Consider the following 26,360-nt stretch of genomic DNA (forward strand, 5'->3'; position numbering starts at 1 on the left):
GACTGGGATAATTGGGATGGGAGTGTCAGAGACAGTGCGATTGGCACAGGACAGAGTGGAGTTTAGGGCTGTTGTACATAGGGTCGCTATGAGTCGCAGGTGACTCGACGGCACATAATAACAACAACAACGTGACTGGGGCAGTGGAAGTGAAGGCGGGCTTTCACATGATCTGCAGGGACAATGAGGAGGCTGGACTGAGTGAGGGAGGGATCAGAGTTAAATAGACTGTACCCTCAGTGACAGTGGACATGAGACTGAAGAAGCATGGTCCCTAAAAAAATGCCAAGGACCTGAAGTCGGCTAGAATATATGAAATTTGGTGACTAAATGGACTTGACTGGTAAAGATGTCAGGGGAACTGGCATGGGAAACAATGATGCCATTAATAAGATTCAGAGACCAGGCGCCAGAATAAGCTTCTCACCTTTGACAGTGTGGAGTTGGAGCGTAAGACTGTTTGCAAGGCTCTAGTACATCAGTTACAGGGCTGTGTATGCTACAACCAACATGTGCTGCAACGGAGATGACCACAGAGCTGCCATTCTGCCTCCAAATACCCCCCGAAGAGCTTCCCATCTCTGCTCACTACTGCACCAGCAGTTCGTGAGAATTCATTTTAAGATCCATGCACAGTGCCCCCCTGCCTTGGTCGCCCTCCCTGCCTCCTTCATCTTGCTGTTGTGTTTCATGCTTCAGTATGAATGTCATCCTCGGGAAGCTTCCCAACCAACTCGCTCCCTCCCACCTCCAGCGCTGCCAACCCACATGGGGTCTGGTGCCCCTTCTGTGAGCTAATGAGGCAGTCTGTGCATGTCTCTAACTTAAAAGTTTACCGTATTATGAGAACATAGGGGTCTGTTTTGTCCACTGGCAAATTCTTTCTTGAAGTACAGAGGTTTCTTTAACTTCCTACTCTCCGTATAGTACTGAACAGATTTTAATTCAAATCAGGCACTTCACAACAACAACAGTAACAACAACAGCAGCCACACTTTATTTTCAAAGCAATGGGATTAGTGGTTTTTAAAAAACATCATTCAAGATTCTCTCTGGTTTAATGTTCATCAGTCTTGCCAAGTGAAGACATTCTGGGATTCATTGAGCCCTGCAAGGGCATTCTGATACGGTCTGTTCCTAAGTATTTCTGGGCACCTGCTTTGGGGTTCACAGTGGTGGTGAGGCGTCCCCAACCAGCTGGCAGGTGCCATCATTTCTCCAGCTGCTGCATTCTGATAAGGGTCACAGCAAAGGCCCCTCCCAAGGAAAACTCATATATTGGGGATACTCTGTAACTCTCCTGTAACTTAGCCTTCTTCTTAACTCAATAATTAAGGAAAATGTATACAAGTGTGTGCATGTCTCTCCCATTGCAACTGAGTTGGACCAACTCATAGCCGACTCTCCACTGGGTTCTGAGACTGTAAATCACCCAGGAAGAGACTGTCTGTTGTTTTCCCTAGATGGATACGAAACACCGGATAAGCAAGCTTTGGGGCTGGCAGTGCAACTCCCTATGGATTATGCCACCAGAGCTCCCATGTGGGCTGCTGGGTAGTATCAAGTCACGAAGAAGTAGGAGAAAGCCCAATCAATTTATTCTCTCACTTACCAAACTAACTAGTTTTCAGTGCCAAACAAATCTGCAGAGCCCTGGACATGCAGCAGCGAATAAGACAGCAGCAAGTGAAAAATGCCAAATTGGAAGTGCTTTGTTACATATGCCTTTAAGAATTGAAAAAATAAGAGTTGAAAGTAATTACCTCTACTGAAAAACTGGAAAGCATACCAGGGATTGTTGGTTTCCATAACAACCTTGTGGAATGATTTGACTCTAAACTTGGTGCATGTCTAACTTTGGGGGAAAAAAACTCCCAAACCCTCACTAAAAAACTACAACTTCAAACAAACAGGTCAGATGTGGGCCTCACTTTCATGAGGGTGGAGCATATTTAAAATGTATACATATATACACACAACGTTTGAAAACACTTTCAAAGGAAAAATATGCCCAAAGGCACAGATAGAAATGTTTCTGTAAAGACAATCTCAACAGAGAAATAGATTCCAGGATGGAAGTCAGGTTCCCACAAAGAACATAAGGGTCAAGATTAGATTTTTAGCTTACAGCATTCTGTTCATGTGGTTATCTGATGGTTCCTAAGAAACCACAGTTCTTGATAAGGATATGAGGTCCCTCTGGAGACTCCCTCACCATCTTGTGGCCACAGAGAGGAACTGCAGGAAAATCAGTGTACTTCTAAAGAATGGTCTTGGAATAAATGCCTTATAGGGGTTTTTAAAAAACTGTGTTTTGAGGAAATGTTGACAAACTATATTGTTTTAAAAAATCAATTGCTCATACACATTTTGTTCCATAACATTAATTACAATCCCCATCCAATCTGAACATCTATATTGTCTTTCCTTTCACCCATCTTAATGTGTAATTGTTGTTGTTGTGTACCATGGCTGACTCTCCGGTTAATGGCACAGGAGGGTACTGCTTATCCTTCTCCTGTGGAGCGGCTGGTGGCCTTGAACCACACGTGCAGCACAGCTCCTTGCCACTAGGTCACCAGAGCTCCCGCATTTATTATCTATTCCCCTTTCCTTCCCTCTCTGGTAACCATACTAAAAGATTCTTTCTCTGTGTAAACTCTTCTTAACAGTGATCTTACATAATAAGGATTTTTGAGTCTTACATATTTGCTCTCCTTTTAGTTGACTCCAACTAATGGCAACCCTGTGTAGCAAGGGATAGATGCAGCCATTTAGGGCTTCCTCTTGACAGTAAATTGCTGGAGAACACAGTGGGTGTGGGTGTGGAGGCCCAACCCTGAGTTCCAGGGCGGTCACGTGTTATTTCATTTAATCCTTAAACAATCTTAAAAAGTTGCTGTTATTGTTATGTGTTGTCAAGTTGCTTGCAGCTCATAGTGACTCTGTACAACAGCCCTAAACCCTGCTCTATCCCTTGCCAATCTTATTGTCTCTGTCACACCTATCCCAGTCACGGAATCAATCAATCTCCATCTTATCGAGGGTCTTCCTCTCTTGCGCTGTCCCTCCACCCTCCCCCAAATGATGTCCCTCTCCAAGGACTGGTCCCTCCTTGTAACATGTCCAGAGTATGTCAGACGGACCTTCAGAATCCTTCCCTCAAAGGAGAAGCCTGGTCTCACCTTTTTCAGGATGAACCAGGTTTTTAAAATTGTAGTATAATATACATAGTATATAATTTTCCATTTTAATCATTATCAAGCCCACAATCCAATGGCATTAACTATATGATTGTCACCTTTTACCGGTATCTAAAACCTTGTCATCACTAAAAGAAAAACTCTGTACCCATTAAGCAACAACTTCCCATTTCCCTCTCTGAAGCCCCCCAGGAACCACGCAACTACCCTCTGTCTCTGTAAACCAGTTGCTGGTGAGTTGATTCTGACTCATGACAATCCCAGGTATACTAGAGCAGAACTGTGCTCAATAGAAGTTTCAATAGTTGATTTTCCAGACTTAGACTGCCAAGCTTTTTTTCCAAGGATCTTTGGATGGATTTAAACTTCCAATTTGTTGATTAACAGTCAAGCAGGGATGCCTCTGTGTTATGCACTTATCTATTCGAGATATTTCATATAAAGGCCTAACATTTATCTTTTCCTTTCTGCCTTCATTCACTGAGCATAGTATTTCCAATGTTCATTCATGTCATAGAATGCATGGGAGCTTCAGTTCTCTTTATGACTGAATAATATTGCATAATGTGCATATACTGCAAGATACTCTTGTGTTGTGTTAGTTGACTAGCTGCTCCTTGGGAGACAGATAGGCTGTATCTTCCTATAAAGATTTATGGCCTCAGAAATCCAGGGCTATCTCCTCCCTTGTAATTCACAGCCTGGAAATCCACTGGAGCGTGAGCTATCAGAGGGTTCTGACACGATGGCAATGAGTTGTTATTGTTTCAGTACTAGAAACATGAGGTCAACATTATTTACTGAAGTCCAGCAGCTTATAGAAATGAGGAGATATGGTATTTAAAGGAACCTCAACTTGACCTTATCTCCTAAGCTCTTCCACTACACCACACTGCCTTTGAGGAATGACATCTTCAACTTTTTTTCACCCAAACAATTCTGACTCACAGAGACCCTCTGTTTGGTGTATGAGACTACTCTCATGGAGTGGCTGGTGGATTCAAACCACTAACCTTTACTTTGGCAGCACAACACGAGGTATGCTATGCAAACAGCAGATGCTCAATAAATTCACTAAACAGAAGAATACAGAGATGAGCAAGAAGCATGCTGGCTAAAGACTAAGATGAGAGTTCCCTGTTCAGTACAATGGTACAGTTGTTCATCTAGGCCTCCCAGGGATAGTAATCTGATGTTACCACATTTAGTGACCCACTGTACAGGTAAAGGGGGATGACAACTTGCAGTTCAATGTTACTGATTTTGTGGTGCATTCAGAATTATGGGGAACGGTAATGTCTTCTACTTCTTTTGGTGCTGTGGTCTGTCTGCATGAGAAGCTATTTTTCATTCCTTAGAGATAAGAGGGATCCAATTATTGTGAAAAATAAAAGAACCAACCCTCTTAGCTAGACTCCTTGGATTTCAGATACTGACAGTGCACGAAGCTGCTGCTTCATGTGCCATTTTACTAAGACAATGAGAGAACTAATGGAACATCTGACATGTCACTCAGAGTTCCAATTTGTATTGATGCATTTGCTATCGAGGGAAAAAGAGAGAGAACAGAGTCAGTATTTCTGCTGAATAAGAAATTATTTCTGAACTTTAGTAGCCTCAAACTGTTTTATTATTCAAAGGAGGAGAGGCACAGAACTGCCGGGTAGAAGAGATTTGTGCAGGTTCAAAGGTTTTTAGGGAAAAAAGCCAGAAAGTCAAAGAAATGGAAAATTTCCCCTTCTGCTTTGACTCACCATAGAAACCTGAAGTTTCTATTTAGTTAATGGGAACAATGCCATTCAAATTAACAGACTTCAATGCACAAAACAGCATTATTCTTCTCTTTAGCTTCTCCTGTTTCCCAAAGGGAGTTAGAATACCTGGCTTTCCTGTAAAGGGAACACTGGTTGCTTTGACGAATATTCACTCCTGCATTTTTTAGCACAGGTATGGAGTACACTGTTTGAAGATGTTCCCCCCCACGCCCCACCCCCCAGGTGGATGTGAAGAAAGCTGAGTTAAAGAGGCACAAATATATTATTTATGCTTGCAGGATTAAGAAAAAAAGAACTTGATTTTGGAGGGGTGAAAAAACCTGGATATTTCTAGAGAATTAAACGGTAGTGTTGAGAAACAAAGAGTTGAAAATTTGGGGGGGGGGGGCGGGAAATCCCAACTAGCTACTATATTTTGATGGAACTGTTACCAGTGATATGCATAAATGATTAAAGCCAAATGGGAAATAGAAGACTTCTTCCAACTTTTACAGTCTGAAATCAAACAAACATGTAACCAAGATTCGTTAATAATAATGAATGACTGGAATGCAAAAGTTGGGAACAAGGAACGAGAACCGGTAGTTGGATACTATGGGCTTAGTGACAGAAATAAGGCTGGAGATGGAATTTTGTTCAATGATTTATTATTTGCAAATAGCTTTCAGAAAAATCCAAATGGTAACTATACATATGATGTATGTGTGTGTATGTGTGTGTGTATATATATATATATACACACCCCCACACCCCCACATATATATGTCACACACATATGGTATATACATACATACAAGATATATATTTGTATATATATATATATCCTGATGGCCTACACAGAAATCAGATTAGATTACATCTGCAGAAAGAATCATTGGAGAAGCTCAACATTTTCTGTGAAAACCAGGCCAGGTGCTCACTGTTGAACAGACTATCAACTACCAATGTGCAAGTTCAAACTGAAGTTAAAGAACAAAAACCCACAAAAAACCAAAATATAACCTTGAGTCTAACAAAGACAGAGGAGAAAGAAAAGAACAAGATAGATGTGTGAGGAGACTCTGAATATTGCAGAGAAGTCAAAACAAAGGGAAGAAATGATGAAGTTAAAGGCTGAAAAAAAGATTTAAAAGGGCAGCTCAGAGAGACAAAGCAAGATATTATAATGAAATGTGCAGAGAGCTGGAGTCAGAAAGTCTAAAGGGAAGAAATTGCTTAGCTTTTCTTAAGCTGAAGGAACTAAAGTACAAATTCAAGCCTTAAGTTGCAACACTGAAAGATGCTATGGGCAAAATCTTGAATGACCCATGAAGCATCAAAAGAAGATTGTCACTGTATAAATAAAAAATTAGCTGACAATCATTTCAGGAAGTAGCATGTTATCAAGAACCAATGGTAATAAAGGAGGAAGTTCAAATTTCTTTGAAGGAATTCGTAAAAAATAATGGTCCAGAGACTGATGGAATACCAAGTGACATATTTCAACAAACAGATACAGTCCTCGATGTGCTCACCAGATTATGCCAAGAAATTTAGAGGACAGCTACCTTGTAAATTGATTGAAAGAGGTCCATATTTATTCCCATTCCCAAAAAAGGTGATCCAATAGAATGGGGAATTTACTGAACAACATCAATAATATCACATGCAAGCAAAATCTTGAAGATTATGAAAAATGTCTAGAAGAATACATTGATAGGGAACTGCCAGAAATACAAGCTGGATTTATAAGAGGTAGTGTCACTAGCAGTATCACCGCTGATGTCATGGATCTTGGCTAAAAGCAGAGAGTACTAGAAGGATGTTTGTTTTTTATCAACTAGGCAAAGACATTTGACTGTGTGGATCATAACCAACTGTGACTAACCTTGAGAAGATTGGGAATCCCAGAACACTTGATTGTGCTAATACAAAACCTATACCTAGATCAAGAAACTATTGTCTGGACAGGACAAGGGAACACTACATGGTGCAAAATCAAGAAAGGAGTGCATCAGGAATGTATCCTTTCCCCATACCTCTTCAACATATATGCTGACCAGATTAACCTAGAGACTGGATTTTATGAAGAGGAATGTGGCATCAGGATCAGAGGAAGACTCATCAGCAACATGTGTTATACAGATGACACAACCCTGCTTGCTGAAAGTGAGGAGGACTTGAACAAAAATCCTCACTGTTGGGCTAATAAGCAGCGTTGTGACAGATGGAGAAAAGATTGAGGTTGCTAATTTCATTTTGTTTATATTTGCAATCAAATGCCTTGGCATCAGCAGTCAAGAAATCAAAAGATGAGTTGCATTGGGAAAATATGCTGTCAAGGACCTCTCCAGAGTGTGAAAGAGAAATTATATCAGTCTAAAAACTCAGGTTGTCTATGGTCTGTCAAGAAAACAAATAGGTCTGTCTTGGAGTGGGTGAAACCAACTTTCTCCTTGGAGGCTAGGATTTTTGAAACTCTGTCTCACTTACTTTGGGCATGTGGCCAGAAGGGACCAATCCTTGGAGAAGGACATCAAGCTTGGAAGGGTGGAGGGACAGCAGAGAAGAGGAAGACCCTGGATGAGATGGACTGATATAGTAACTAGGACAACGGGAGTAGGTGTGTAGGAGTTAGTGAGACTGTCTCAGGACAGGACAAGCTTCACAGCTGTTGTGCATAGGGTTGCTATGAGTGGCAGGTCAGCTGACAGCACATAACAATAATAATAACAACAACAACAAAGACTAAGGTGAACCTGATCCATATTATGGTCTTTGTAGTTGCTTGCCATCTGAGTGCTGAAAAATGGCTAAGTATTAAGACAAAGAATCGAGGCCTTTGAGTTGTGGTGCTGGAGAAGAGTATTGCACATTCTATGGGCTACTAAGAGAACAAACAAGCCTGTTCTGGAGAGGATGAAGCCAGGTTGCTCCCTGGTGGCAAGAATTTCTTTGGGCATGTCGTCAGGAGGGCCAGTCGTTGGAGGACATCATGCTTAGAAGGGTAGAAGGCTAGTGCAAGAGAGGAAGACCCTGGGTGAGATGGACTAACAGAGTGACTATGGTAATGGGGTCAAGTGTGTCAGAGACCGTGAGGTTGGCTAGGATAAAGCAAGGTTCAGAGCTGTTGTTCAGTGGGTCACTATGAGTCATAGTTGACTGGATGGAACATAACAGCAAGAACAACATATCAGTGACACTCAGAAACCAGGATACCATGGCTGTTCTTTATGACAATAAGCAAAAGAACACCAAGAAGGTGAGAAAGCACATATCAGAGCCAAGTTTTGGCAAAGCCCAGGGACATCAGTACTCTTAGGCTCAGCATCTGGTTGATGTCCCTTCACAATGTGACCTCGACTCTGGTCTCAGCTATTTTTGTATTTGATACTTCCAGAGCATCTTAATGGTGCCATGTTATACAATGCCATGCCTTTGACACACAAGTCCTTCTGCCTCTACTATCCTACAAGTCCTTCTGCCTCTACTATCCTTTGTCCTTAAATGTATCCCACATCCTTTGAGGCTCAGTCCAAACAGTATCTCCTGGGTGAACTCTTCCCTTCTGCTTCTGGTCAAGGCTGGGGTCAGGGCCGGAAAATGCCAGATAACAGTAGGGACTCGTCACATGCCAGCCTCTTAATGCTGCTGGTGTTTGCCAACGTACAACACTGGGAAGCAGAACCTAAGAAGGTGCTGTTTTGCAGAGCATCCAGTGGGATGGGAAGCACGTTCCATTTAGGCAATCTGATTTTTCTCTAAGGAGGTGAGGGTGCTAAAGAAGCAATCTGTGTAGCCAGAGATCACATGACTTATGCCTGGGAGTGCTGAGAAAAAAACAAACAAACCAAAAACAACAACAACAAAAAGCACCCCAACAAAAATCTATGTCCAAATAAGAAAGAGAAGACATGCGAGCACTGACCCACAGGAGCCCCCAGGTTCCTCGGGTCCTCAAATGCAGGATCCTTACCATGGTCACTTTCAGTTCCCGATCGGCCCCAGTAGCGACGCCTCCTCTCTGGACTGTGGGTGTGCCGTTCGATGACTGCAGCTATGAAGCGAGTATTGCTGACTGTGGAAAGGCAAGGATGGTTAATGCCCACTCCTAATATATTTATGATATCAAACGTATTTTCTCTGAGCAGGCTCATTTGTACATTGAGAGAGTTTTTCTTTCAAGAGTTCACTCATTCTCTCACTCATTGTTGTCATAGCTGACCTTCTGGTGGGTTCTCAGAGCCTGTAAATCACATGGGACACCTTTCTCCTGAGGAGCAGCTGGTAGAATGGAATTACCTGCCTTTGCATTGGCAGTGTAATTCCTTACCCACCAGACCACCAGAGCCCCTTTACAAGAACCACAATAACGATTTAAAAAAAAAAATGCCCTGAGAGTTAGGAGAGCTAGGTTTTGAGCAGGGACAGTGAGAGGTATTTAATTGGGCACCTCCAACTCGCATAAAAAAGAAATGCTCTAGATATGTAAAGATCAGGGTAGTGCTTCACTAATGGGTTGCTCTTGTGATTAAAAAATCCCCCCAAAATACAAAAAACCAAAACAGAATAAAAACTCAAACAAAGCCACACTCTTTTACCTGATGGGTTTTATCTACTACTTAAAGAGATTTTTTTTTAAGCCCAGCACACCAGAAGATTCCTTTTCTAAAACGCTATGCTGGGAAGCAATGATGAAGAGAGAAGGACAAGGAGAGGGGAGTTTGATGCCAGAGCACTTAATAAACAAGACAAAGCAAACCACCAAAAAGAAACCACCACCAAAGAACATCATAAAATCTTCCCAGATATTTGAAAACAAAGCAAACATCGAGATATTCATTTGCAAAGAAAGGGGGGGGCGGTGCTGGGAGAAACAACCCATGTCAAAGCTCCTTAAATTTTAATATAAGCCAAAAGGATATAAGAAAGAATATTTATTCTGGATTAGCCTCCTGCTGACACTCTGCAGCAAGGCAGCCGGATACTCACTGATGCCTCTGTCTTCATGGCTGTCGTCGTCCCTTTCATCTCTGTCATTCTCCAGGTTGGACATACGCACTGACATTTCTACCCATCATTAAAAAGAGAGAAACATGACTATTTAATCAAACAAAATCACCCGCTTTAATACCCTGCTGAGTGTGTGTCTGATGGCGGGGGTGACAGCATTCCATCAAGATCCAACCCTGAAATGGAGAACTGTGAGTAAACTAATGTCCCGGTTCTTTTCTTTTTTCTTTTTTTTTTTTTTTAAAGAGAACGAGCAGGAATCAGAAGAGGGAGAAAAAGAAATGCACAATCAAGTGAGCCACCTGGGATGGATTTCTGAGGAAAAAGGAGATAGAAGCAGATAGAATCACCAGATGGTGACTACTCTACCCAAGTACCAGAAACAGAAGGAATGGGAGCCAGAAACACAGCTGGGTTTATAAAATGAGGCTACAAAGTCCTGCAAAATCCAGGCTTAAGGTGACACTGGATGGCAGTTATTCTTAGACTAGTTAAATCTTATCAAAGGGAAAGCATTTGTGGTAGTTATTAAAGCAGGCAATGTTATCCTCCAATCCACCTTCAGGACTGAGGCCACAGTAAACTCTCCAAATGGAACCTATCATTCCTGCTCCAAGTGTGAGCTAGAGGGCTCCTGATTGAGTCCAGGAAGAATGAGGGGTGAGCTTTATTTCCATATGTGTTAGGCCACCCCATCCCAGGTGGCCTTGAGGGAAGGATGAGCCAGCCATTAACCAGCTATAGTTGCTCAACCTGTGTTAACCTGAGATGTGACTATTCACATCTATGTGTGCATTCACATTGCACAGTTACAGGTGCAGTCTGATAGACTTATGTTCTTGCCAATCGTGATCCGGGCACCTTGATTCACTTGTCATTTGGGAACTCTAGGGTAGTAGAGTTGGTCTTAGTGAAGAACAGTATTCCCCATGCCTGCCCCTGGCTATGGGCTAATGCTGTGTCAGAAGAACTCTCTGGAGGAAAGGGCAGTGAGCTAATGCAGAGGAGCAGAACAGGCCTTGGGGATTTTAGAATCTGCTCCCCAGAAGTGGGAAATGCAGCCACATTCTTAGCATTTCTTAGTCATCATACAGCTAGGACTTTATACTATTCCTGTAACTCCTTAGCTCCAAGGACAACTTGCCTTTGTCTTTTCAGCCTATAAAGAACCCAGGGAGGGCTGGAGGCTCCTGAAGGAGCTCTGGGATTCATGTCTCACTCACCTTGGGCAGCCAGGGGAGACATGTGCTGATGGCTCCGGCGATGGATCTGATGGCGATAGGCATACACAGCCAGCACCAGCACCATGATGCACCCCATAATACCTCCAGCCACAGGGCCCACGGGGGCACTTTTAATCATGTTCAATGTGATCACTTCATCACCTTCAGTAAGGTAAACAAACAGGAGTCTCTTGTAAATATTTAAAAAACGTGGGTAGAGGTGGAACTGGCAGGAGGGAAATGTGTGGGAAAACGGAAGCAATGGCACAGGAAGGGGCTTGGGGAGGAGAACAACAACTGCTTTAAGCTCTGAATCCTCCTAAAATCGTCCACCAGAATATGAAAACAATGGCATCGTTTATCCCCTGGTTCTCACATTAAAATCCTGGTGGCTAAGCAGGGTGAAAGTATAACAGACAAGAATCAGTAAAACAAATGAACAGTTGAGCAGCCTTTAAATATTCAGTGCCCAGCGCTGACAGCCCTGGTCCGTGGGGTAGGAGTTATTCTCGGAAGAGAAAAATGCTCATCTAGTAGAGTGGGGGCAGGATAGTAGAGGTGACACGTGACAGACCCACTGCAATAAATAGCAGAAGATACCATACAAATGTACTACTGGATCAAGTTCAAAGCTTAGGGGTTCCCATTAAAACACTAATTTTCAGGTAGGAAAGGTTGGTGAGGTGTTAAGTGATTTCTTGGAATAAGGTTACTTCCATCACGCCCTCACTTGGTGCAGTAGGACTCTGTGAGATCAAAACCCTTCCTCACAAATAAGCGTGGTTCCCCCCCCCCCTACATAACCATCAGTGTAAGGAAGTCTAAAAAGCCAAATATTAATTGAAGATTTAAATATTAGGTTCATTTTCCAGATAAGTTATAAGTAGAAAAAAAAACAAAACCCAAGAGTTGCCACTGAATCAATTGTGACTCCTAGGTACCCCATACATGCCAGAAATGTACTCCACAGGATTTTCAATGGCTGTGATCTTTCAGAAATTGACAGCCAGGTCTTTCTTCCAAGGTGCCCCTGAGTGGACTTGAACCGTGAACCTTTGGATTTAAGCTGAATGCTTAAACATTTGCGCCATCCAGATTCCTTTCCTTCAACTTTAAGATTTGGTGCTAACTTCAGAACAGCACCTACAAAATCCCAGGTGAGGGATGCAGCCCCCTGATTAGCATTTTCAAGGTCTCAAAACCTGACTCCAGTGGTTCTTCTCTCTCCAGAGTCCTCTGCTAACTATTCTCGCTGCATTGGGGGGCTCTGACTTTTGCTGGTCTCCAGGCCATCAGGATGGATTTTTAGCCATAAGACTTCTGCCTTGAGAAAGTCATGAGGGTAGATAGCAGCAGGAAACAGACGTGGAGTGGTCATTGTGTGACAGGCCCCGGGCTCCTGACAGCTGGGACTCCCATTCAGGCCGACTCTTGAGTTCAGCCATGCGGAAACCAGGCATGATATTTCTCAGAACAAGTTTTATGGGAATGAACTACAGGCCAGCAAAATTTGGCAGGGCAGATGGTTGCTCACTCTCCCTGTATAGAGGATCTAGCCAGCACTGAAGGCAATTATCTGCCTTGGTTTTGTAACTAAAAACTATTGGCAAAGAGATCAGGGAAGAAGGATAAAAGAGTCTTTTAAGATTTCTGTCCTAGCATGTAAAATGTGTATTCAAGAACCAAATTATTCTGGGTCCCCAACAGACATACCTATTGCTCCCATATCATCAACGTAGGGACTTTTGGCTCCGACGATCCCCCCAAAGCATTCCTTCTGGGGTGCACAGTAGGATTTGTCCAGGTGAGTCTTTCCATCACTGTCCACCATGCACCACTCACAATCCAGCACCCCAAAACAGTCACTGCGAGAAAGACAATCAGGAAGGTTCCAGAAGGCAGTATGGTATGGAGCAGAGAACATGGGCAGGGACTTGGGTATCATAGAGCTCTCAGAAGCCCCTTTATTTACTGGTGTTGTGAACTTGAACCTTAGGGTCTGCTTACAGAGAAAAATAATACAGAAAGCTGTTGTAAGCCCTCAACAATTTGGAAATGAAGGAAGTAAAACTACTTTCTGGGAATCAAACTATTAAATCCAGACATCATGGATTACTCAAAGCCATCTTAAAAGATGAAATGGCCCAAGGCTTGTTGGACTTTGGTCTAACATTCCCCAAATGTGCGGTCATTTTAAAAAAGGACAAAGCAAGGAAGGAAACATGGTCAGATAAGCTTGGTCAGTTAAACATATTTTATTTCCAGTTTCTCAAAGCTTTTACTATGTAAAAGTGCCTCATGATTCTCTAAGACACTTTATGTAGTATTTCTCAAATTTACTTTAACTTTGAAGATATTGTATAACATCCTGAATAATCTATCTGATGCTGGACTGTCCCTCTGTTAAAGTATATATCAAAAAGAGAACGATTTGTTCCATCAAATGCAGCTGCATTAAATGAATTCCCACTCCCCAGCCCCCGATGAGCCTACCACAGCCACTACTCTCTGGCTGTATAGTCCCAAATACTTTGGAAGAGAAAAGTAAGTGACATAAAGATTTTAGTCCCCAAACAACCATGAAGCTGATTTGTTTTTCAAGAATTGGTGAGCTTGAAAATATCACATATAGAGACTTACCTATGGGCTTCACCCCGAGGCCCTGCCCCTTCTGGACTCAACTCTGAAGCCCTAAGCTCCTCCATGCTCCTTCATGCCATGCCCTCTCATATTTCTTTTAACTCAAGAATAATTTTCTCATTTACAGGTAAGGCTACTAACATACAGCACAAACACTAAATAGCTGTATGGCTCTGAAACAGGAGAATCAAATGGTTTGGATAACCTTAAAATTGGAAGATTAAAAGGCTTTTGGAATTCAGTGTCAGAACTGAAAAAATAATGTATCTTTCTTAAGTCATCAAGAATGAAAAGAATGTATCCTGCCTGGGAAAGTTCAAGGAGGCTGCTGGTCACTATAGCAGCCATCATGTTGACCTGACATAAACATGGGCACTGCTTACCCGCTCTCCATTCTCTGGCTGCACCTGCTGTTGACACATTGGTGGAGAGCATCTTGGAGACCAGGATCAATAGCTGTGTATGTCACCGGCTCCTGGTGAACCTCACAGCTTGGATTTCTAAAAAAAAAAAAAAATCACGTACAGGAGTTGGAACTGATGTTAGCACCCTCTAAATTCACCATGGCTCAGGATGGAAGGCAGCTTAGTAGAGCAGTTCACGACAGGGATCAGGTAATTGGGTTTGAATCCTGGCTTTGCCACCTAACCTGACCATGGACCAATGACTTAATCACTTTGAGCTTCAATTACTTCAGCTTTGTATGTAAAAGACATAAATTTAAAAATTAGGAACCCATAAATATTCAAAAAGAATGTAATTACAATTTAAAATTTTTTTTAGTAGCCATGTGTCAGTCACTTTAATATAAAATGTGATCAAAGATCCTAAATAACAAGAGTTGGAAAAATCATTTAAGTTTAAATTCCATAGCAAGTTTTTAAATCTGGGACAATTTTAATTTTTTTTAAACTAGTTTCTTGCTAATTTCAGCCCAAGATTAATTTGTTAACAACTAAGCTAAGAATTATTACCTGGGAAAAATCAATAAACAAGTAAAATGTGCCAACCCAAGTCACAAACTTGCTAATAAAATGAATCAAAGAATATATGTAAGGAGCAAATAATTCATCAGTCAGGTGTAAAGGAAAATCCTGTCTCCTGTAGAAATATTTTAAAATTTTCTCTGTATAGTCCCTGGTTAGACTTCATCTAAGCATTTCATCTTTTGGCTGGTTATTGTAAATGGCACTGGTTTCCTGAGACTCATTCTAGTGTGGTTACTGGAGTAGGGAGAGAGTAGAAAATGAATCAACAGATAATAAAAACTTACTAATATGGGTGAAGGAAATATGAAATGAAGGGATCATCACACACTGTAATTACTGTTATAGAACAAAATGTGCATGAATGATTGATTGAAAAAATCAATATGCTTTGCAAATCTTCACCTAAATCACAATAAAAGAATAAAAATGGGTAAAGTTAAAAGTGAATATAATTCACTCTCAATTTTTAGAAATCTTACTTTTCAGAAATAACCATTGTTGGCAGGCTAGGGGAAATACGTTCAGGCAATCTTTTCTTCCATACCTAAATGAACACTAGGGAGTTGTGGTGGCAGCAAGCAGTTTGAATCCACCAGATGCTCTATGGGAGAAAGATGGGCAATCTCCTCCTGTGCAATGTATAGTCCCTGGGAACCTACTACAGGATTGCTGTGAGTTGGTTCCAGCTACACAGCAATGAGCTGAACTGAAATTAATACTAGTACACATATACCTACTACACATATATATACAACTATGTTTTCTATAAATTAAATGTTGTTGTGTCAGAACAGATTCATGGCTGACCCTTCAGGAGATTTTCAGCGGTAGTAACGTGCACTGGAGGATACTGTCCAGCTTCCTCCCACAGAGCAGTTTGTGGATTACAACCAGATGCCTTTGGATTGGCGGTGCAACTCCGGACCACTAAGCTACCAGATAAAATATATAAATTCATTGAATAGATTTATTTGTCACAATTCATTTAGCTAGTCTTAAAGTACAAATAATACTGGATCAGTTATGTACAAGCATGCTAATTTGAAAAAGGAAGTGACTTAGTACATATGAAATACCTAACACATGATGGGCACTTCGTGACTGTGTGTTATGTTCCTATGTTTTTCGGATGCAGTACATATACTCTTTATACTGTCACAATATTTATATTTAAAACTGAAAGCGGACTTGATTTTCAGGCACAAGAGAACTTGGACTCTGGCTCAGAAAGCACTACTATTATTGGAGTGAACCACCTTCTTATACCACAATCCCAAACAAATCTATAAAGGGGATCCCAACAGTATTATCTTTTTTCACCTGTTCTCTGCATTGGTGAGGTTGCCAGTGCACTCATTGACCTCTAGAGGGCATTCACAAGGACATTCACACTCATTTTGTTCCATTCTGAAAAGCAAAAAGAAAGTGACTTTGCAAGAGTGTCAGTGACAGACTCCATATTGGGAGCATACCAGGGAAAACAAAATACAGCAAGCCTGGGCTAGTTAAAAGAGACAGAAAAAAGGAAGTTCATATCAAAGGCTTAAATACACAATTAGACTTAATCCACTGTGCTTAGAACAAGGACACCACACACAACAACATCTCTCTAAAAGCGTCTGTAAACAGGACTTCCCTTTCTTCCAGGCTACTCACAGGCACTTTTTTTGTTTAGTAGATGCCACTTCAAAATGACTGGCATCAGGTAAAATATTAAGCAGGATGGTAATCAGAGAATGGGACCCAATGTCTTTTACCGGTGACAGTTGAGGCAGAGTCGGTCCACCATGCTGCACGCACAAAAGGCAAGAGAGTCGCAGGTCTCATTGACAATGCCGACAAAGGCATTGGTTCCTGGGATCCTTGCCAGTCTGTATTTAGAACAGTGGCTGCCATGCACGAGGTTTGTCAAATCCCCCTGCGGAACAACCAAGAGATGTCAGGAGTGACAGACCCGGTGTCACTTTGGTGAAAACAACCTTTCAATTGACTACTGAAAACCACTAAGCAAATGCTTATGCATATATACATGTATTTCTTTCTCATTACAAATATAATACATAATCAAACATTTAGAGGATAAAGAAAAATAAACCCTTATAATCTAATCAGTCATTGAAGTTTTACATGGACTATTCTTTTATTTATGCTTCTGTTGATGTTGCTGTTGTTATGTGCCATTGAGTCACCTGTGACTCACAGCAACCCTATGTATAATAACTCCGAAGCCTCCCCTGCCTAAGCCAGTCTTACTGACTCTGATACATCTACCCCCACTGCCCTAGTTACTGTATCAATTCATCTCATCTGGGGTCTTCTACTCCTGCGCTGTCCCTCCACTCTTCCAAGCATGATGTCCTTCTCCAAGGAGAGGTCCCTGTTGGCCATGTGTCCAAAGCATATGAGATGGAGTTTCAAAATCCTAGCCTCCAGGAGAAACTTGGTTTCCCTCTCTCCAAGACAGACCTATTTGTTTTCTTGCAGTCCATGGTATGTTCAAAACTCTTCTCCAGCACCACAACTCGAAGGTATAAATTCTTCTATGCTTCTACAGACATAAATTTTATAGCTGTATATTTAAGCAAGTGAGCTCTGGTAACCTAGTGGGTAAGGAGCTGCACTCTTAACCCAAAGGCTGGTAGCTGAATCCACCAGTGGCTCCTTGAGAGAAAGGTGGACCATTGTCCCTTTCTTGAAATTTATAGCCTCTGAAAACCAACTAGGGAGTTAGTTAAAAGTTTGTTCAGACTCTATAGTAATAAATAGTAACAACATATACAATCAAGTTTCTTTATGAATCACTTAACAACCTCTTACCACTAGGCCAGAGCTCCCTCCCAACTATAACATGAAAAAGAAAATAAACTTCAAGAAGCAATAAAAGACAACTTTCAGGTAAGGAATAGCTTTTATGGTGAATTCAAAGGCCAGCTTCATCAGCCAGAAAACGTGCATTTCCCCCCACTCTTGGATACTATCTTCTACAATATCAAGGAAATTATTTAAAAACCAAATCCTTTTTACAATAGGAACCTGCTTCCAGAATATTAAAACAATCCAATCCAAACAAGTACCTTTTGTACCATTTTATCACAAACTATGGTACCTTACTTCTGGGTTTGCTCAATTTGTCTACCATACTGGAAAACTACAGGGTCAAATACAGAATCATAGAGTTGTGTGTGTGCTAAACAAAGTTGATCACATGTTCATTTTTATGCCCTTTCTGTCTTACATGTGTGTGATGAAGACAGGCCTAACTTAAAGTATAATAAGCTGAATGAATACTTGGATTCTGAGGGATTCAGGCAAATTTTCTGCTGCTAGAAGACATCTAGTGCTACAATATAATAGAGGTTTATCATGCAGTTGGTTCCTATTCCAGGGATATTCGAATTCCTTCTGAAGATAACTGTGTCTATTATAAAGCTATTCTAGTTCACACTGAATTAAAATTTGCCTTTAAAAAAATTTATCTAAGTGTCCTGGCTTTTTTGTAGAGCTGAAGACACCATTGTACAAATGATAGAGAAGATACATAAAATAAGCCAGACTTTCCTGGATCATCTATCCCAGCTGCTTTCTTTGGATTACGCTCTGGTGTGTTAATGCACTCTTTAAAGAAAATGCTGCTTAGGACAGCATGGGGCCTGAACAGAGTAACAAGTACTTCCCTTGCTTGAAACACACTGTTAGATTAATACAGTCATTTATCAAACCCTTCTCTTTCACTGGAAAATTACTTTTGCAGTTGTTTTTAACTGAGGCTAAATTTGTTTTTAGTTATTATGTGCCCAAGAGCTGAAGACAACTCCTAGCAACTATGAACAGCAGATCTGAACCTCGGCCGATCCTGTTCGATCCTCACGGCCTCTGTCATACTCTAGCCCAAGGGAACTGTTGCCTTGTTAATCTCTCTGGCTGAGAGGCTTCCTCCCTTCCTCTGACCCTACACCCTTCCCAGTATGATGTCTTTTTTTCAAGGTCCTTCTTGATAACATGCCCAAATAAAAATATAAAATGGCACTTCACCATCCCTGCTTCTAAGCAGCAACCAGGTTGCAGTTCCTCTAATTTAGGATTTTAAATTTAACTCCATATGTTACGGAGCTCTGGTGGCCTAGTGGCAAGAAGCTGTGCTGCAATCCTGAAGGCACGTTGTTCAAGGCCACCAGCTGTTCTGTGGGAGAAAGATGGGCAATCTCTTTACAAGTGATTAACTGCCTCCAAAAACCTGCTGGAGTGTTAGCTACGGGTCACTTCTGATTCTATAGTATACAACAACAACAACAACAGTTTTTAAAAACGAATTTTAAATAACATATTTAATACCATAAAGGCAATATTCTGTGTTAAAAAAAAACCCTATCAACTTCCTATAAATAACTTTTTTTTTTTAATTCGGATTCTGTTACTTCTTTTCTAAATTTCTCCCAGATAAGATTATTTCCAAGTCAACAAGAATGTCCATGATCTTGAACTATGACCTTGAAGTAATCGGTAGTACTTCAAATAATACTGAGAATTCCAAGCTAAGAAAGAAATTCTGTTTTGGATGATTGACATAAAAGGTTCCATCCAGCAGGGTGGATGACCAAGAACTGACCTAATGTAGCCTTCTGGGTTTAAGACGACCAAGTGATCTTTACAATACAGGAAGAGAGGAACACAGAGCACCACATATATTTACACAAGAGTGTGGGAACAGATTCAGCAGATATTTCAAAGGGCTCCGATTGGGCAAGTCTTTAAAACAACAAAACCAAACCAAAACAACAAGTGTAAGACCTTAAAATATTCACTTCTCTTTTCCGGATACTAAATCCTGCAAGTGCCACCTGGGGGAGGCCGGAGGCCTCTTTCAGTCCTCAAGCCTGGGATTCTAAGGCAGAATCCACAGACAGGTACCATTCCTCCAATTCCTATTCTATTGCAGGCTGGAGAACATGAATGCTGAAGAATCAACTTACCACAAGGCTGGTGTTGAATTTGTAAAACCGCTGGACTGTTCTATCGCTGAAGCTGTTGCACAGGTTTTTCTTCACAAAATTGGGGTGATTCAGGATGTCATTGGCTACCAGGGGCTCCTGACAAGGTCAAACGGAATAGAAGACACATTATGTAACAAACGGGAGGCTTCCGGAGAGCAGAGAGCTCTCAGCTTCCTAACAAATACCTTGTGGGTGATGTGCTGCTGCTCCACAGGTGCGTGTCCTTTGGGGTCAATGAGGGTTGGATGTGCCACCAGGTAACCCCTGTCCTCCATGATGAAGCACCTGCACCAAAACAAAGGACACTCCACATTCTTTTAAGTGGCTCCTCCTCACTGGCAGGGAGCATTGATCTTGCTAGCTTGAAACAAGTGGCATTGCACTTAGGGGTTCAGTAAGTATTCATTGAAAAAAATCTGAAGGAAGCCTGGCATACAGGTAGACAGATGCACAGCTCCTGACGTGGTAGATCTCCTGGGATATAGGTTGAAAGCAGCATCTGATGCTGAGGTCACCTACATAGTTCACAGCAACTGTTCCTGTCCACACCAAAGGAGGGCAACTTGAAGAAGTTTTGCAAAAATGTATACATGAAAAATTTATTCTTTTTTTTTCTCCGAGAAGGGAGATCCAAAGGAAATGGTCTTGAGCATAAACTTTAAGTTTAAATTTAAGCTTAAATTTCTCCTGTTGATGGTAAACATACCAAAAAGACAATGTTTAGGGATATATAAAATATATCTATATTTGATGGAAATACTAAACAAGCACCATTAGATATGTTTTAATCAAGGCTCCAATCTGGGCTACTCTCCACTAGCCACACTGGTTTGCACTGAATCCTGTACTTCTCCATTCACGGTCAATGTGAAATTCATTAGTGGTGTGAGTGTGGACCATGGAATGGAACTAAAAAAGCCATTTTAAAATGGGGCCTGTATTAAATTAAGGGAATGCCCTCACTTTGATCAGGCATGCTCTTTAAAAATGAAGCAGGCAAAGACTTTTAGTTCTCTTAGCCTCTTTCGGGGGAGACAGGAAAAAGAGCAGTCTAACTGCTTGAAAATTTCACAAAGACTTTGGCTTATTAACTAAGTTAACATAAAAAAAAATACTGCGCAAGAGTACCCTCTGGTCTTTCTAGTAGCCCCGATGTGGGAAACCTCTAATTGCTGGCTTCCCAGAAAACAAGAGCTGTGGGTGCACTCTGTACCACAGTTACTGTCCTCATTATGAGTTGAATTTATCTAAATCATCAATAACATGCAATGTAGAAAACGGAAGGAAAAGAAAAAGAACACAAACCTTCTTAATAGAACACCCTTCACTTTTCCATGGATGACACACATCTAGAAAGCCCTGACACCTTTCTTGATATATTAAGCAGCTAGAGGGGATATGGTGTCCCCTCTGGGCTTACCTGATCTTGTTGCCACCATCTTGGTTGCAAACTGGTAATAAGTCCATCAGCACCTTGTAGAAGTATCTAAGTGTGAAGTCAATGCCCATCACAGCCACTGTGTGCCCAGAAGACAGCTGAGTACTTTAAGTGAAGAAAAAAAAAAAAAGATCAGTGAGAATGGGTGGCATTTCTTAAAGGTCAAAGCTATGTTAATCCATAAGGATATATTACAATACTATAAAGAACACTCCAACTGCTTCTTCTCACCTCTCACCCTTACAAAAAAGATCAACTAATAGACCAATTATTTAAAGAACACAGACATTTCCAGAGAGAAAACTCTGAATTTTCTAGTACCTACTTACTCATTGCAATCGAGTGAGAACACACTCATAACTGAACCTCCAATGAGTTTTTAAAGGCTGTAAATTGCACAAGAGATTGTCTCTCTCTTCTGGAGCAACTGGTGGATTCAAATGACATGCCTTTGGGTTGACAGTGCAACTCCTCACCCACTAAGCTATCAGAGCTCCCCTTTAAGTGTATGTATATAAACATACACATTCTTAACCTGCCATAGAATATGCCATAGAACCTTATAATGCAAGTATTTCTAGAGAAGCAGGACTATTCTTTGTCCAGGATATGAAGCTCCGGTGGGAGGGATGAATTAGATGGTCTCTGTTGTTCCTTTCAACACACCTCTATATATAAAACTCAAAAAACCCACTGCAATGGCTTTGGAACTGACTGACAACTCATCCTCCAATGGTTTCCAAGGCTGCAAACTGCAGACTGCTTATCTGTTCTCCCTCAGAGATGCTAGTGGATTTAAACCGTCTTGGGTCTGCAGCCTATCTCCCTCCTGTGTCACCTGAGCTCCCTTTACTGGCAATCTCATAAAGTTTAACCAAACTAGTGTAATGTTTCACAAAAGTTAGCAGGAACAATGGCTGTTATAACTTTCTTCCCTTAACATGAAACTGGTTCTACTTAAAGGAAAGCTCATATTCTAGAATATGGTTTGATTTCTCCACTTAACAATATAGCTCTCAGAAGGAAGGGGCAGAGAAAGGGAATGTTGGGCAGTAAAACATGATACTAACTTTTTGGCTTTAGAATCAAACATATCTGGGGTCAAATGCTGGTCCTGTTGGTTTCTATCTCTGTGGCTCTGGGGATATTACTTAACCTTTCTAAGCTTCAGTTTTCTCATGTGGAAATGGAGATAAATCAGTGCCTACACCATAAAGCGGCTATTGGGATTAAGTGCAATAGCACGCCTTTAATGTTTAGTGACATGTCTGCCATATAGTAAAACCCAAAAGGTGTATTTACTCTAAAGAAAATGAATCAGCAAGGACTTAAAATTCATTTCTAGGCTGAAAAAGAAATTATTACTTTTTCAGAGAAAACATATTTCAAGAAATGGAATACTCCTTGGGCCTTTGGTTTCTTAATCTGTGCTCATGTACAGTTGGAGGGATGAACTATACTGCTGGTAGAGCCTCATACTTCAGAGGCTAGGAATGTGCATGAGACTTTGGAAACAAAGCACTATCAACAACTACCCATCTGATTTCCTTATAAAAAAAAAAATCTAAAATGGCACCCTGACACAGAAAATCTTAAAAATAAGAACTGGATTAAACAATAATAAAAAAACCAAGAAGCAAGTCTGTCATGGAGGAAATGCAACCAGTGTTTTCCTCAGAGGCAAGAATCTTCACATACTTTGAGTGTGTTGTCAGGAGACCTTAGTCTTTGAAAAAACATCAGGCTGAGAGAAGTAGAAGATCAGTGAAAAAGTAATGGACCCTCAGTGGAACGGATTGACACAGTGACTGCAACAATGAACTTGAGCATGACGATGATGTGGGGTTGGGTAAGATTTATTTGTATCTGTTTATAAGATTGCTATGAGACATGGTCAATTGAGGGGCACCTACAAACAACACAAATGATTGCTTAAGTCAGATATTAAAGATTTGTTGGTCTTCTAAGTAGCTTGTGCCATCTCTTTAAGGAGTCTTTATATTGAACATGGAAATTAATGGGCTGAAAAGTTGTGGTACATTCATACAATGGAATGCTACACAGCATGCAAGAGCAATGATTTTGTAAATTTCTACCTAATTTGAGAGGGACTGGAGAGCATTATGCTGAGTGAACTTAGTCCCACAAGGACAAATAATGTATAAAACCATTATTGTAGAATAAGAATGATGATACAAGGTTGGGAGGGGAGGTTGGAATTAGAGGGGTTAGGGATCGGGGGTTAGGCTGTTAATCATAGGGTTGCAGATCAGTGGTGGGGGTGAAGGAAATAGAAAGGATCCTATGTGAAAAACAATGTATTCAAACTCTGTAAATAAATCAGAGTAGTATAAAAAAAATAAGAATTGGAAAGCAGAGAAACAATTTCTCCAAGGAAAATCATCTTTTGGAAAATCAGAAGAACCCTTGTCTTCCGGATAAAATTTACTTTGCCATGGAGACAGCTGCCCCCTTCTGGTTACAGTCAATATTGCTACTAATTTATATTCCAGGAAAAACATTAAAAAAGAATCAGAAGAAAAGAAAAAGAAAAAAAAAAAAGAATCAGGACCCAGAGAGACATCTCTATCAGACCTCTGCTGTCAAAGCTGAGAGGTGGATATGATGTTGTGTGATAACGTTTGAGAACTTCTTGTTGTGTACTGTAGAGTCGGATCTGACACACAGTGGTCCCTCCAGTGGGTTTTCAGAGGCAGTTAATCACATGGGAGGAGATTGGCCATCCTTCTCCCATGGAGCAGCTTGTGGATTTGAACCTCACACCTTCGGGATTGAAGTACAGCTTCTTGGTACTAGGCCACCAGCTCCCTTTATAAAACCTAGGACGTCTAATTGATTTTGAGCAACAATGAGTCAAGTATGACTCGCTGTGGCTCTATGAACCCTGTCCTGTCCTGTGCCATCCTCACTCTTTCTGACAAGGCCATTGCTGCAGTCACTGTGTCCATCTAACCTGGCTGGGATTCTGCATCACCTTTGCCATCCCCCCACCTTTCCAAGCATGATGTCCCTCCCCAATGAGTAGCCTCTTCTAGCAACATGAAACTGCAAAGTAATTTAAATTCCACCCTGGACAAGATTCAAGACACAATTCTTGCCTGTCGGATCAGTGCACTGTGGCAAATAATAGTGTTAAAAGTAAAAATGAATTTCAAATATCTCTTGGTTGTCCAACAAGGATTAATGAGTTGAAATTATATTCATTCACTGTTATCTTGTTGTTGTTATTGATAAGTGCCATCGAGTCATAGATGACACAGCAACCCTATGAACGAAAGGCCTGAACACTTGTAATAGTAAAAGTTCTGTATATGAATGCTTACAATTCATGGGCACTCTGGTAAGTCTTTGAACACAGCATTTCACTTATTTCTAACAGCAATAAGAGGTATTATAATTTCCAGAATACTGAGGCTTGGGAAATTATTTGCCCCCCACACCACACAGTGAGTAACTAGTGGAAATAGGAATTTAAAGTCAGTGTTTCTCAACACTAAAGTATACACTTGTAACCACTAGGTTATACTGCATCCTTAGTTCTGCAAAGCACTCAAGAGCTTCTAAGTAATTTTATGTTATTTAATTTCCTCTGAAGCAGCTTGGAAGAAATTATAATTCCCCTTTTTATAAAGGAAAAACTAATCTTGGAATGGTTAAAGGATTAAATGAGATTGCTTGCCTTTTTATTTGGTATAAAGAATAGTACCCAGACCTACCTCTTCATACAATACCAAACATAGTCCCTCAACAGAGAAAGAAAAGCAAGACTTCTGGAATCCATTCATATTGTTTGTAACAACTTTGTGACTGCCACCTACTCCAATATGGTCAACATGATGAAATAATATACACTGTTACTGTAGCAACTCATAAAGAATGTCATAGAAAAATGAAACCAAATCTGTATTTCCAAGTACACAGTTTAATGGAATGTCACACTTATCCTTTTAGAAAGGCCCTTCCCAAAATATCTGCTAAACCAACCCATTTCTGAAAAGCAAGGGTGAATGAAAGTATTTTGTGACAACAGGACTACTGGCTTAAGAATTTCTCCTGCTGAATAAAATATCATAAATTCTAAATGTGATTTAAAAACAAACACAAGAACCCAAACCCAACCCATAGAGAGCAAGTTGATTCCAACTCAGAGAGACCCTACAGAATACTTATGTCCCAGAATTTCCCAGGCTGTAAATATTCATGGGAGCAGATACATATTTCTCCCATAGTGGGTGGTAGATTTGAACACCAACATTTTTTTAGCAGCCATGCAGGTAACCACTGGGTCACCAGGGTGCCTTAAAGCATGAATAGCATGATAATAAAAATAGTTGGCATTTATTCCGTATTATTAAGGACAGTGCTAAACATTACATATAAAGTCACCTCTAATCCACATTATACCAGTTCTGCTTTAACATGAGGCTCAGAGAGGTCACTGTTGTGTTGTTGTATACCATCAAGTTGGAACTGACACATAACTGATCCTGCAGCAGATTTTCAGAGGCAATTTAATCTCATGGGAGGAAACTGCCCATCTTTTCTTATAGAGCAGCTGGTAGATTTGAACTGCATGCCTTTGTGATGACATCATAATTACTTACCACTAAGCTACCAGAACTCCCCTACCACTAGGTCACAGGATACAATTACACCACCACCACCACCAGTATTTTACCATTACTGAGTCTTTATCACAAGAGAGAGTCTCTGGGTGATACATATAATTAATGCGCTCTCCTAACTTAATATTTGGTGGTTCAAGTGTGCACCCAGAAGTGCCTGGAAAGAACACCTTGGAAATCCCTTTCTAAAAAATCAATGAAAACTCTACATAGCACAGTTCAAACCTGATATTCTTGGGGTTCCATGAATTAAAATCTACTTGATTACAACTAGTATCACATATCAGGCACTATTTGTAAGTAAGTATATATATATATATGTGTGTGTGTGTGTGTGTGTATAGTTGTTGTTGATTGCTGTTGAATCAAGCACAACTCATGAACAAAAGACCTGAAGCCTTTCTTTAAGTATCATCATTTCTCAAAGTTCATAGGGTGTCCAGGGGTATGTTGCTTAGGAAGT

The 26,360-nt window shown here is 40.8% G+C and overlaps 1 protein-coding gene across 1 annotated transcript in view; it reads right to left on the bottom strand.

Annotated features, from left to right (window-relative positions):
* CACHD1 (cache domain containing 1) overlaps positions 1-26,360 on the bottom strand; it is a 358,380-nt gene that overhangs the window by 6,290 nt on the left and 325,730 nt on the right. The window contains exons 17-26 of the mRNA XM_006879767.1: positions 21,234-21,356; positions 19,999-20,098; positions 19,793-19,909; positions 16,580-16,740; positions 16,143-16,229; positions 14,217-14,333; positions 12,907-13,058; positions 11,194-11,355; positions 9,950-10,027; positions 8,934-9,035 (exon numbers count right to left, since the gene is read on the bottom strand). Of these exons, the coding sequence (XP_006879829.1) occupies positions 8,934-9,035; positions 9,950-10,027; positions 11,194-11,355; positions 12,907-13,058; positions 14,217-14,333; positions 16,143-16,229; positions 16,580-16,740; positions 19,793-19,909; positions 19,999-20,098; positions 21,234-21,356 (1,199 nt within the window). The remainder of the gene's footprint in view (positions 1-8,933; positions 9,036-9,949; positions 10,028-11,193; positions 11,356-12,906; positions 13,059-14,216; positions 14,334-16,142; positions 16,230-16,579; positions 16,741-19,792; positions 19,910-19,998; positions 20,099-21,233; positions 21,357-26,360) is intronic.

This window comes from Elephantulus edwardii, unplaced genomic scaffold (assembly GCF_000299155.1).
Source record: "Elephantulus edwardii isolate Elephantulus edwardi_28Jun2011 unplaced genomic scaffold, EleEdw1.0 scaffold00005, whole genome shotgun sequence".
Taxonomy (NCBI): domain Eukaryota; kingdom Metazoa; phylum Chordata; class Mammalia; order Macroscelidea; family Macroscelididae; genus Elephantulus; species Elephantulus edwardii.